This window comes from Myodes glareolus, chromosome 25 (assembly GCF_982192425.1).
Source record: "Myodes glareolus chromosome 25, mMyoGla1.1, whole genome shotgun sequence".
NCBI lineage: Eukaryota > Metazoa > Chordata > Mammalia > Rodentia > Cricetidae > Myodes > Myodes glareolus.
The window spans coordinates 14,925,411-14,940,350 of NC_142050.1; the positions used below are offsets into that span (position 1 = coordinate 14,925,411).

Consider the following 14,940-nt stretch of genomic DNA (forward strand, 5'->3'; position numbering starts at 1 on the left):
TCATAAGGTGACAGAAAAATAAAAGAGATGTGGAGGGTCAAGAGAACTGCTAAAACTACTGAGTGGATCATAATTGGACTGGACATATTTTCTTTACATAGTGTTATAGACTGTTTCTAAAGGGTGAATAATGAATTGGGAACCTTGGGAGTACAAGTAGGAATGATATTGTTCAGTCTCCCTTACTGGTAATCTTCTAGGGTATGGTTATAGGTTTGACTCATGGGAGGAAATACTCATGTGAAATTTGATGATCTATTCCACATAATCAGCATACACAGTGCAGTAAGTGTTCCTCATTTATTTGCTCATTTATTTATTGGTAAAGATGTGGCAAAATAAATGAATTCATCTAGAACTGAAATATAAGCAGGATATGAAGATGAGAAGTTAATGATGCTTGTTAAAAAAAGGTGTTATATCTTGGATTCTGGTGAGATTAAAGAAGATATTTTAAAATTTTGTGAATGGGATAAATAGCTATTGAAAAACAGTAACATTGTCAAATAGTATGTCTTCTCATGAGCTTAAACAAGAGTAAAGAAGGAAAGCTGGAGGAAACATACTTCAAAAACTGGAATTGGACCAAAAATGTGTGAAAAAATATTAAAATTATGAAGAAATTTGCAAGAGCTCAGATATGAGCTTGTGAGAGATGGTTATAAGAGGAAGAAAAAAATAACATGGATGGATACTAAAGAAGTGAAGAGCCTAGGAGGAGACGTTGGTGAAGCAAGACTGACAGAACAGAGCACTGTCCGCTGCTGGTGTTCTGGGTCCTTGAGTTCTACTTTACACAGACATTGCATAGGAACCAATTCCTTGTACAGGTGACCACCTCTCTAAAGCACGCAGAAATGGGAAGGTCATTGTCATTTCAGCGTCTGGTCACTCAATAATCATTGTTAGGGTAAAATGAAAACCCTTGAACACCTTCCCTGAAAATCCAACAAAAGTACATTAAATTAATTAGGCACTTTCTTTGTGTAAAGAGAGGTGAACACATGTCTAATTTTCAATCTTATCTGATCCTCTGTGTGTGATGCTCAGTTCCCGGTGATGTGGTGATGTCTGGAGTTCTGTATACTAGAGCAAGGAGAAAGAGATAGTTCTCTCAATAGAAAGTCTATTTGGAATTAGTAAAGAGAAACTAGAGGCTTTCATAGACCATTTCTCAAGCCCTGAATATCAAATATCTATCTTAACATTGTTTAAGTAAATGATTCACTGATCAATGGTTGACCTCAGCCTACATAATGTAGTCACTCACATTCTCCAAATGAAAACTTTACAATAACAATTGCACTTAAATCTTCTATATCTCATCTTCTTGTGATTTCTACAGAATCTTAACCCACACACTAACGAGCCAACACTAACCCTTCAAGATATGCGAAAAGAGTATATACAAGCTTTACAGATAACACTTCTGAGACTAGTGATTGGACATTGAGTAAAGAAATCAAACAAAAGATAAGATAACATCCATTCTTGGAATATGATTACAGGAATTAACGCTGACTTAGACACAGAATTCTTCCTACATTAAGGTGATGAGGCCTCTCTCCTTTTTTTCACCTCAGAGTATTGGCTCAGAAATAATTCATATTTTATCATAGTAATTTTTCTGTCTTCAACAAGGGAGTAAAACCTATGAATCTCAATCTATTAATCATAGTGAATACTCAAAACGAAATCAGGACCTCATGAAGGTAGTTGATTATAGGCAAAGCTTCAAATAGGAAATGTCAAAATTAAGTCATTCCTGGGTAATGCTGCAGCAGATTAGATACAGAATTGGATGCTTGAATATCAGACAGACAGACAGACAGATACATACATACATACATACATACATACATAGATGATAGATACATAGATACATAGAAAGATGATAGATAGATAGATAGATAGATAGATAGATAGATAGATAGATAAATGTAGATAGATACATGTATACATGTAAAAACATACAGAGAGATACAGACATAAACACACACATATATACAAACACACACAAAGAGAGAACAGTGGAGCCCTATATTTTTTCTCAACATTATATGATCTTTTAATACCAAGTATTTAGTAATATTCATTTATTGTCTTGTCTATTTCAAAAATGCAGAATAAAACACCATTTCCCAGTCAAATGAAATTACTTTGTTTTATAAGCTGAAGTGATTATCAGTTTTAGCTTTTTTTTGACATTCTGGGGGGTCTGGAAGCATTCACTGTGCTTTGTATTAGTGGAAGAGTGCCTGTTCTTTCCTCTTTAACAGAATCCAATACTTATCATGAGCCCAGCAATTTCCATCAAATGGAATCCAATGCATTCAGAATACTGTAAGTAAGGGTTAATGTGGCGCTTCCATTTGAAATCTGGGAGAATGTTAGTGAAGACTGAGAGTTTATTTTGCATCTTTAAGTCTTAAAACACTTAGTTGTGTATTTCAAAGCTCATGCTATCTGAGAGCTGGGTCCATGGCTCTGATAGGTTATGTTCCCTGCATCACCTTCCCTATGCTCCCTGGTGACAAGGCCCCCAGGACAACACTTGCTGCAATCAGCTTCTAGATCAGCAGAGTGCTTCTTGTGCTGGGCTTCAACCCAAAGTCCACAGCCTTAACATGTTGACAGAGGACTTCCATATCATCTGTCTTCTTTTAAAATGTTTTGTAGATGTCCAAAGGTCAGTGGTGAATTTCTAGCTGACTAATGCATACGGATTTAGATTATATGAAAACATACTGGTTTCTTCATCTCTGTAACTAGTGATACAGTACCAAGGGTACACACAAACCCCTTAAGCAGCATCAGTACCATACACCTGCATAGTGAGGGAGATGTGCTAGGTACTGTGTCTAGTGTTTGACATATTCCGATCATTTAAGCTTCACAGCAGCCTGGGAGATGAATTCGATACTTATCCTTATTATACAAAAGGAAATCCAAAGGAAAAGAAATTGCCACTTTGTTCCAGATTACCTGAGTGGCAGAGGCAAGTTTGAACTCCTGAACTCTGAATCTATGGTTCTAACCTCAACCAAATCTTTATTTGCATTTTCAGTTCTGAAAGCTTCCTTTTCTCTGAAGAGATGGCTTAAGAAATAACCAGTAGATGAGGAAGGCTCTTAAAGGTTTACACTTTTGATAAAGATCATGTGCTTCATTTGTTCTTTCTATTCCCCCACGCCTATATACCTGTAAAATTAGCTGTGATTGTGAACTTGACACGAGTCACCTCTTAGTGAAGTACAGCCTGGGTCACATGGTGCTATGAATATACGTTTAAAAGATTTTGCTCTAAGAGTATGAACTGGGGTGGTAAGATCCACCCTAAATGTGGGCACCCTTTCCTGGGCCAGACCTTGGCTTGTACAAGGAAGAAAGTGAGTTCAGCTCTAGCATGTATGCATTTCCTCTCTCTCCTCTTGGCTATGGGTGTGATGTGGCTACTTCAAGTTCCTACCACCTGATTTCCCCACACTCCAAATTGTCACCTAAATCAAACCATTTCTCCCCCAGCCCAATTTTCATTTTGTTGGAGTATTTCATCCCAGCAATAGAGATGAAACAAGCAACCACTGAACCTCTAGTTCTCCCCTTCCCACCGTACTATCTTCAGTGAAACCTCAACACATGTAAACTGAAGAAGGTGTAAGTGCTGAGTCGAGAGGCATGGTCACATTTTGAGTTTCTCGTGGCATATAAAGAAATAACCAGTAGCAAACACTTCCGAAAGCATTAAACTGTCCTTCAACCAAATTCTGCCATATTCTAAGAAAAGTGGTTGATTAACTTGAATCAAGGCTTGAGAGACTCTTTCAGGATATGTCCAAATATGACTTGTCAATAATTTCACAAATCAATTCAAATAAGAATTGCCAAATACTTATCATCCAATATTTATTTTCAGCCCTCTCAAGAACTAGAAGAATTACTACAGGCGGCAGCAGTGAGCAGTTCTTGCCCTCACAGAGTTCAAGCACTATTGAAGAGTAAACAGTAAACAGTGGAACGCAAGGAACAGAGGTTGACTGGACTCATTACTCGTTCACCCTGGACAAAGATTTGCGTGTGAGTAAGGTATGACATTTTCATCAATGAAGTAACAAACTAAAAGAATGAAAAAATGTTAATGAATCTTTAAACTGTATCATGTGGTGTGAAGATGCCACAATGAGAGCAGTCATTGAGGGACCAAATCTATATGGAGAAATGTCAAGGAAAAACCTTAAGGTGGGGGTGGAAGGAATCTCAAGTTTGTGTTTCAGAGAGAATTCAAATCATTTAGACAAATGGCTAAGAATGAATGAGAGGAGGAAGAGAAAAGTCACAAGGATGACCTGAACTCTAGAGAGCCACCTGTGAGCCCGAGGGTAAAGAACAGAGCAGTAAAGCCGTGAATGAAAACTCTAAGCTAGGAGCAACGGTTAGTGTAGAAGGCGCCTTCACTCTTGAAAGTAAAAATACCAATTTCATGCTGGGAAAACATACACTGTGAAGTGCTTCTCTTAATATTACCTATCTCTGTGCCAGAGACCTATGAGGTGATACTATAATTCTCACTGGATGAAGTAGAGGTTCCCTTTTGTTAGTGAAGGAGATGGTTTAGAAGGAAACAGGAAATAAGACAAACATCAATAATCACCATCTCCTGAGTGTTGCCATTGTGTTTTGGAAGTTTTAAAATATCAAACAAAAATCAAACTAACCCTTTTTCTAGGCTTTTAATCACACATCTGTAATTCCATCTCCGGAAAGTTTGAGATAGGAGGATCTCAGATCCAAGGCCAGTGTAAGTGATATAGTGAGGCTCTAATCGAACCGCAAAAATAAGTATAAAGGCAAAGGTAAGGCATGAGCTAAAGAATATAAAAAAGGATCTGATGGCAAACTCAGAAGACTGATGCATGCTGCCTTCATGACAAAAAGACTACTTTCTAGATTTTACCAAAATTTTCATTACCTATGGGACTTGATTTTTCCTTAAGAATCAATAATTCTTACAATGAAGTAAACTTTGGATGAGGTGGTTGGAAAATGAATTGTGCTGGGTGTAGTTCTAATATTTACTGTGCAGATTGCTCTCATCTGACTTGTACTTTGTGTTCTTCATGAACAAAACAAGGAAACTGGTGTTGTATTCCACTTTTAAAAGTTCCATATGCATATACATATACGTACACACACACACACACACACACACACACCACATATTGTCCCACTACTAAAACGTTTAAATACACATACAGAGATCCACATTCAGCTTTGTATTTCAGAGAGTCCTATGGTGTGATAATCTTTTTTTTTTCTTCATTGAATAATCTATCGGGTCTTCATTCTTTCCTACTTTCCTAGTTAACATAAAATCTTTTAAAAATCTTCCTTTCCTGTTTGGATTCAAATGAAACCCTGAGTGTTCTGCCTTTGCTCTTTCAGGCTGTGAATTAAATATTGGAAGAATATCAACCTGAACAGGCCATTTGGATTAGAAGAAGAAGCCCCAGGTAGGAGAGACCAGAGCTCCACCAACTGCTCAAGGCAAATAAGCAAAAGGAAAAGAAAGTCCGTCTGTAATCGGCATGACTTATCTACAAGAAGTTGCTACAGATTTTTCCAAATTTTACATATTGCCTACTTTGCATCCTTCTTTTTTTCAGGATTTTTGAAGATTCATTTAAAAGCAAAACGTGTCCCATGACACTAGCAATTCTTATTTATTTTGAAGAAGTCTCAGCATCACTCCATGCCAGCTACTTAGTAAGTGATAAGAAAGAATTTATTTAAATTAAAAAAGTAGTAAAAATCAAATGTAAAAATCTATGTATAATTCCATGAACTATTTAATGTAATAAGATAATTTATTTTATTTTAGTGAACACTTTAAGAGCACAAAATTAGTGTTTTTATATAACTTCTATAGGTTTCAAATCTATGCATAGTGATATTTTGCTTATGATCTAACAAATAAAGCTTACCTGAAGATCAGAGTGCAAAGCTAGCCACACTAGTCAGCCATACAGGCCACGCAGTGGTGGCACACACCTTTAATTCCAACAACCACGCTAGTTAGTCATAAAAGCTGGCCAGTAGTGTTCCCAAGCTTTGATCCCAACACTAGAGAAGAATATAAGGCAGGATGAGACAGGAATTCACTCTCTTTTCAGTCTGAAAATTTCGTAGAGGCAAGAGCTCTTTAGTGGTTGGCTGCTTAACTTCTCTGATCTTTCAGCTTGAGACCTAATATCTGTCTCTGGGTTTTTATTAGTTGTGCTACATCTATAGCTATTTAAGATATTGATAAATTCAACTAAAGTTACTCAGAAAACCTAAACCTTTATGATTAGAAATAAACCTTCTACATACAAAGGATTATTAGTGGTTCATTGATAACTAATTGAGTATTAAAATGAACATATGTATTTACTATGCAGACCAATTAGTAAAGACAAACTTCTTTTGTTGCACTTTCATACGAAATATTTACTGGAAATTGTTAATTTCAATTCCTAGCACTTAAGATAGACTTCATAATCAGCCATTGAACATACGTGCCATTCCGCACTACCGTCTTCTCTCCCAATAGTCAGCAGTTTTGTGAATGGATTCCCTGTACAACCAGCATCACTGTCTGGGCTCATGGGTCCATGCTCTCCCAGAGGCATACAGCTTGGAGCTGGAGGTGGTGTCCTCTTGAGACTCTGGTTGAATACCTGATGGTCAAGGGTCATGAAAGGAGTTACTTGCTGTCTCTGGACCTTTGGCAGCTGAGGCCTTGTAGAGCTTTCCCAGTGTGCCTGGACCTGCCGATTCAAAAACAAATAAATAAAATGTGGAATACAATGTAGTAAAGTCAGTTTTCCCTGTAAAGGAGTCAGGGCACTAAGATTACCGCAATCAAGAAATGGCAGCCTATAGAACGGGAAAAGATTTTCACTAGCCCCACATCAAACAGAGGTCTGATCTCCAAAATATACAAGGAATTCAAGAAATTTGCCATCAAAAGAAGAAATAATTCATTAAAAAATAAAATGGAGTTCAGACCTAAACAGAGAACTCTCAACAGAGGAATCTAAAATGGCTGAAAGACACTTAAGGAGGTGTTCAACATCCTTAGTCATCAGAGAAATGCAAATCAAAACAACCCTGAGATTCCATCTTACACCTGTAAAAATGGCCAAGATCAAAAATACTGATGACAACTTATGCTGGAGAGGTTGTGGGGAAAGGGGAGCACTTCTGCATTGCTGGTGGGAATGCAAGCTTGTACGACCCCTTTGGATGTCAGTGTGACGATTTCTCAGAAAATTAGGAAACAACCTTTCTCAAGACCCAGCAATACCACTTTTGGGTATATATCCAAAGGATGCTCAATCGTGCCACAAGGACATGTGATCAACTATGTTTATAGCAGCATTGTTTGTCATAGTCAGAACCTGGAAACAACCTAAATGCCCTTTGACCCAAGAATGAATAAGGAAAATGTGGTACATTTACACAATGGTGTACTACACAGCAGAAAAATATAACGACAGCTTGAATTTTTCAGGCAAATTGATGGAGCTAGTAAACATTATTTTGAGTGAGATAACCCAGACCCAGAAAGACGATTCTCATATGTACTTACTCATAGGCAGTTTTTAAACATAAAGCAAAGAAAACCAGCCTACAAACCACAATCCCAGAGAACTTAGACAACAGTGAAGACCCTAAGAGAGACTTACATAGATCTACTCTACGTGGGAAGTAGAAAAAAACAAGATCTCCTGAGTAAATTGGGAGCATGGGGACTTTGGGGGAGGGCTCAGGGTAGGAGAGAAACAGAGAGGGGAACAGAGAAAAATGTAGAGCTCAATAAAAATCAGTAAAAAATAATAAAGTATATTTTATAATAAAAAACCTTACCCTGCCCAAAAGATTCTTTCAGAGTGTATCGATGCTTCTGTCCTAAGTTGACAAGATTTTAATGATTTGATGATTTTAAGAAATGAGTTAAAAACTGATTATAAAATGTAGTGTTAGTGAGGCTTTAAAAGTGAATATCTATAACAATTAGGAATAAATATAAAAACATCAATACTCTATGAGTATCTAGAAAAAGAAGTCTTAAAATGTTACAAGGAAATGAAGTATATTCAGCAATATTAGTTGGTCTTTATGCAAAATATACCAAATTATATATTTGGTTCTTATGTTCAACAAAAGGTTAAATAAAAAAAATTATTATAAAAGTATTCATAAGGAAGCAAACACTATAAATAGAAATACTGTTATAGTATGATAGTGTAATAATGACAAAATCCTGGGTGGTTTTTTTGGCATGTTTTTATGTATTTTCCAGTTTTCCCATACAAAATAAAATTGTGCTTTAGTTTTTTTCATTTTTTCTATGTTCTAACAAATAATGACAGCAAATTAATATGTACTATCATCAGTCAACAGGTAAAAGCACTGTGAAAAATTCTAACTATTCTGGTGTGCCAACTGAACAACTGTCTTTTGAAATCCTTTTATAAAATGTACCATTAGAATTCTGGGCACCCACACTCACCAGATGGCCCTGGTTACAAACACTGGGTCCCAAAACAAAACAAAAGCACACATAAAAATGGAAAGGGGCTGTGTAGGGAAGAGAGCGGCTGATAGGGGCAGAAGGGAAGGTGGGTGTAGAAGGCATTGTATACATGAATGAAAATGGAAAGAACAAACTTAACAAAGCATTCTGGGCATACTCAGTTTGGTTTCATAGTCAATATTATACAATCATTTGCAAAATGACAACTTTAAGCACCTCAGACTTCCCTTTAAAATCTGCAAATGGAGTATTTATAAAAACCTATAAAATGGAGCATTGCCTGCCAGTTGCCTGTGTATTTACTATGTTGTGATGTGGCTTTTAATACATTTTCCTCAAGTGGCCTATATATAAACCTATTTAATTTTCCCTCATGCTAAACAATAGCAAAGATTGCTGTACAGTGCTTATTTTTCTTTTTATTTCATTGCACAAACTACTCCTTAAATCCCTCACCATGTATTAGTTCAAATAAATAGCCTGTAGAAAGTATTTTGCATTTATATTAGCTGGTTTGGGGTATAATATTGTAGTAGTTACTTTAGTCTAATTCTGTTATGCTGACATTTTTAGCATTATTTTAATTGTAAGACCATAAAATAATTTTTCAGTCATATAAAAAAGATTAAGACTGGCAATAAAGATTACACATATTACTAATTATATTGCTATGAACTTTAAAGCTGTAAAATAACATTTCATTAAAATGCCAATAGTAATGCTTTAAGTGTAGATGTTTAGGTGATCCTAACTTGAAATTAAGCCCCCTTAGTCTGTATACAGTTACAAAATAGAAATCATAAAGAATGCTTTTAGTTTCACACATCTGAACAATTTTTCATTCTATGTAACCACATCAATTGTGTGTAATTGTAGAGCATTGTACAAATGAAGCACACCTCATCTTTTAAGTAAGGCACCTGGAATTTGAATTTAGTTCATTAACTAATTAATTTTTCACCTTTCAGCCACGGATGCTACATATATTTACTGAACTTCAGGAGTCCATGGGACATGGAGAATAAATGTTTTCTATGTGACCTCAGAGTTCTTGGAGTTCAAAACCTCCTGGGTGGAACTAATTTCGCTACAGCAACCATAGCAACCACAACAGCACCCCAAGCAGCAGGTACTGGCCACTGAGCTAGACAATTGAACAATGTGGACATCCTGTCACTGCTCTTGTTGCTCTTAATCTTTATTTAAAACCCAGGAGACAGGTACCTTTAGTGTCTCCACAGAACTATGTTGCCTGTACCTGGGATTCAGGAACATTAAAGAGCATGCCTTTTTCCCTCAGCTGGTAGGGGAAAGAATTAAAATACACAGCCTATCCCCTAAGCACAGTGACACTGGCTTTTGAGGGAACTATTCCAATTAGCAGAGTACAACGGTAGTTTCAGTAGTGTACTCAGTGAATTTTAAATGACATGCAAAAGTAGTTCTTTTTTATAAGCGTCTTGGAAGAGAATTGGATTATAAGCAAGGTGGTGCAAGGAGAGGCAGTCCTACGCAGAAGGAGAATGAAAGGGAGTGTCCTATGGGAAATAAGATGTAGTAAGAAGTGTGATGGTGGGGCTGATCTAATGGGAGCTCACCAAGGCCAGCTGGACTGGGACTGATGGAGCATGTGATCAAACCGGACTCTCTGAACGTGGCTGACAAGTAGGACTGACTGAGAAGCCAAGGACAATGGCACTGGGTTTTGATTCTACTGCATGGACTGGCTTTGTGAGAACCTAGCCTGTTTGGATGCTCACCTTCCTAGACCTGGATGGAGAGGGGGAGGACCTTGGACTTCCCACAGGGCAGGGAACCCTGACTGCTCTTTGGACTGGAGAGGGAGGGGGAGGCAAAGGGAAATGGAAGGAGGAGAGGAGGTGAACATTTTTAATAATAATAATAATAATAATTAAAAAAAGAAGTGGGAACAATGTTACAAATCTGTGTCCCTTAGAAGCCACCCAGATGCCTTTCTAAAACAGAACTGTCTTTTTTAACTGCTCTGTAATGGTAGAAGATTCACAATGGAACAGGCCCTATCTAAACGAATGGTTGGCCACAGGAAATTACAAGTTTAGCAGTCAATGGTAGAGATTGTGCCGGGTGCTATCTACACAACATCAGTTAACTAAGCAGGAAAGACTTTGTTTCCTGTGCGCAGGAAGAGTCAATAAACTGTGATAACGCACACCCAACCTCAATGGCTGACTTTTCCAGTCACCGACTGATATCAAAACAATAGATCAACTCAGGGTGAAGCCCCTATCAAGCAACATTCATAATACTTAAATTTCCTGGGTTCTAAACATTCAAAGCATCTTCTCGATTTCTTCTATGAATACCCCAAATCTTTTCTGATATTTAGCGAGTTTAATTATAGGTTGCTGTTCATTTATCCACCAGTTCAATGCTTGCTTTTGAGAGTCAAGCATGTGGGCACTGAGCAACATAGTGAAGGGAGAGGGAGACTGCCATTTGTGTCTGAGTTCAACTGGCTTTGTCTAGTCTCACTTTGGCCAGGAAGGAAGAAAAGGAGATTACTACAGGCAAAGACCAAGTGCTTCGTGCTAGGTGCGTGGCTACCATGACCCTGGGTCACAACCCAGAGAAGAGACACAGCAGATATCTAAAAGAGTATATATGCTGTGACGGAATGAATGACTAGGTCATGAGATTACACTGTACTTGAGTGCCGTGGAGAAATCGAGGAGCTTTGGGAATCTGTAGACCTGACGCTGTTGCTCAGGCATAGGCAAATTACCAGCCTTTACATAGAAGGCTACAGTTGCCATAGTCTGCAGTATGTCTCACTGGACTGTCATTGAACCATTGAGAAAGAAGGAAATTTTGCTGTTGAAAATAATGAAAGGATCATATTTCCAAAATTCTGAACCATGTTTTAACAATATTTTCCCAATATACTGCTGTTGCAAGCTAAAGTGTAAACAGCAAGTATCCATTTCCACATGCCTGGCAATTATATTACCCAAGGCCTGTTACAATTTGGGGGTTTTGCTTTTTTGATTTTACATGTCACGTCATGTCCAGCCATCTATAACTTCTTAAAAGTTATACTAAAAGCCAAGAAAAGAGAGGCAATTTGAATATAACATCTCAAAGAAAACGTCAGAAATGTAGAACGAAGGAGTTAGAGTTGTCTACTAAGAATCTAAAGTACTGATGATTATAATGAATAAAGCATTAGAGAGCCACAAGTGTAAGGAAGTGAACTTTTTAAAATGTCTGTTACTTATAATTGACTCAGACCATGATATTTTGATCAAAACACTAGTGAGGAGCTACTGATTGTGAATGTTTTACATGCCCTTGTAAGTACAACATCTAAGAATTAGGGAAGGATAGCAATGGTAGGACACAGGCAGCAGTCAGGAGGGAGAAGAGTTGTTTGTAACCAAAGGAAAAATGTATCACCAACTACTAATGTACAATGTTATTTGGAAATACACATGGGCTGTTTGTAAATGCACTTTTGAGAAATACAGGTCAGCATTAGAGCGTGTTACCTATGTGCAAACACAGTTAGTGGATGACACCATTAAAAAGTGCTCAAGGGGCTGGAGAGATAAAAGCACTTGCTGCTCTCCCAAAAGACTGAGGGTCCCTTCACAGCACTCACAATTTGGCTTACAAACGTCTGTAGAGGTAGTTGATGGTGGTCTGATGCTCCATTCTGGCTGCCACAGGCATTATACACACATGTTGCACATACAAACACACATACACAAAACTAGAAATAAATAACTTAAAGTGTTCAAGTAAAGCTCCAAACAAGTAAAAGGGTACAGGAATTAAAAGAAAAAAAAAGCTTTCTGAAATAAAAATTTAGGTGTTTTATCTACATATTATTTTATTCTACATAAGTCAATATAGGGCAAAATGAATGAAAATAAATCAAGAAAAAATTGAAATTAAAAATCTAAATTTATATCTTAGTAAACTAAATATAGTAAAAAGCAAATCAGATCCAAGAAAAATGTGGGAATTAATAATAAAATTTAAGTGGAACACAGTGAAGATGAAAATCAAAATTCAGTTGAGAAAATAAAATGAAAAGCTGATTCTTTGATTGGTGAAATGAATATGCCTGTCCCTAGTTTAGCTTAAAAAAAAAGAAAGGATTCAAGCTATAATACGCAAAGCCAGGCATGGTGGGGAACACCTATTGCCCCAACTATTTGGAAATTGGAGGTGGGTGACTGATAACAGCCCACAATGTTGAAATTAGACTGTGTAGAAAATTCAGATTTTGTACCAAATAAAAAGAAAAATGAAACAAAGAATGAAAAGTAAAAGAAGAGAAGAAGGAGAAGGATGCCCTCACTACAACTTACACAAGACAGTAAAGGATAACAAATTAGTACAATGTACAACTCTAGCTTTGCCACATTGATAAGCTCAATGAAATGGGCCAACTTTCTAAAGGACGTAATGTGTCAAAACTCACCAAATAGGAAACACTCTCTTAGATTATCTACTAAAGACATTTAATTGCTATCTGAAGCATGGGACTTAGAGTATAGTACAATTTTTAAGGTATCACAATGAAAAACATCATAGACTTGGTTTCACTAAATTTAGAATTTTCTTCCCTATAAAAGACACTATTGTGATAATGGAAGAGAAGCCACAAAGAGAAAATATTTTCAAAAACAATCTGTATCAGATAAAGAACTGTTACCCATGAACTGAAAGAACTCTCATATAAACAATAAGGGGGAAAAAAACTAAACAACCTTACTATTAAAAAGAAAAAAAAGGGTCCACAGACATCACAGCGGGAATGCTTTGAGATGTATGTCATTGGTGCGGGAGAATTGTCTGTATTCTGTCAGTCATGATTTTAATAAACGCTGATTGGCCAGGCAAGAGGTGTAGGCAGGAAAGCCAGACAGGAAGTGGAAATGATGCAAAGAGAGCAGGAGAATTCTGGGGAGGAGGAAGTTGATTCCTCCCACTCCTGCCCAGATCACTGAAGCAGCAGCATGTGAGCTGCCCCACTGAAAAAGGTACTGAGCCACATGGCTAACATAGATCAGAAAAATGCGTTAATCAAGATGTGAGAGTTAGCCAGTAAGAAGCCTGACCTAATGGGCCAATCAGCATTATAACTTATAGAGATCTCTTGTGTGATTTTACTTTGGGACGAAACAGCTGGGGGAACAGGGCAGGACAAAAACCCCAACAAGCAGGCCCAGCCTTATCATGTTACATGTCATCATGGAAATGCAAATCAAAACAGGAAGTTCCCACTGTATACCTGTTAGAGGACACCCGTGATATCAAACAATTACAGGTCAGGGGAGTGTGTGGGGGCCATGTGGGCCCTCATTCATTATTGGTAAGATCGTAAGGTAGTAGAGATAGAGCCATTTTGCAAGATAATTTTATGATGCTTTTAATCAGTCATATTCCTACCATATAACCTGGCGGCTGTGCCCTTGTTATTTACCTAAATTAATTGCAAACAGATCCACTGACTATCTACATGAACACTTCATTAAAAACTGTGAAAACTCAGAAGTGGTCTTGAGATCTCCCCTAACAGTTGAGTGGATATGTTGACTGTGGTGTAACCAGATGATGAAATGTTATTAGACATGTAAATAAATGAATGTGGGCTGTTGAGATAGCTCAGTAGTTAAAATCACCTGCTACTCTTCAGAGGAAGTAAGTTCAGCTGCTATCTACCACAAAAGGAAGCTTGCAACTGTCTATAACTTGAGCTCCAGGAGATCAAACACCATATTATAGCCTCAGTGTGCACAAACCCACCCAGAGACACACATATACACATAATTTAAAAATTAAAAAGAAGTGATTTAAACAATTAAAAGACATGAAGGAAATTTAAAAGCCTGCCGCTCCATGAAATAGTCAATCTAAGAAGATTCCATCCTACATCATAACAACTATGTGACATTTAGTAAAGAAAAGCACAAAAGATGATCAAAATGTCAGGTGTGCACTAGACTGGAGGGGGAGTAGAACTGGGTAGATCACAGAGTACTGATTCTTCAAAACAGTAAAAGCAGTCTTCACAGCATGGGAGATGCATGTTAGCATCCATTTTGTCGAAACCTATGGCGTAACCAGTGCCTTAAGTAAACCCTTACTATAGCCTCAGATTTTGGGGAAAGATGAGGGTTCAGGAAGGGCAACAATGATAACAAACATTCCACAGTGAGAAGTGACAGTCACAGCCAGACAGAATTGCTACTGAAGGAGCTACTGAAAACTGAGGGTAAGAGAATGAAGCATGGCTTTCAGCAGGGCTCTCTCTATCCCACCTGGAGAAACAAGCCTCTTCACACAGAAATAGCAGCTTTCAAATTATTAAT

The 14,940-nt window shown here is 37.4% G+C and overlaps 1 protein-coding gene across 2 annotated transcripts in view; it reads right to left on the reverse strand.

The window, feature by feature from the left end:
• The window catches only part of Tfec (transcription factor EC), a 61,881-nt gene that overhangs the window by 27,220 nt on the left and 19,721 nt on the right, over nt 1–14,940 (reverse strand). Inside the window, exon 2 of one of the 2 annotated variants that reach the window (XM_048448985.3) lies at nt 6,717–6,806. In XM_048448985.3, coding sequence (XP_048304942.3) covers nt 6,717–6,734 — 18 coding nt within the window. In that variant the 5' untranslated portion in view covers nt 6,735–6,806. Of the gene's footprint in view, nt 1–6,554; nt 6,807–14,940 lie in introns of both variants that reach the window. The other variant, XM_048448983.3, reaches the window with a different exon arrangement.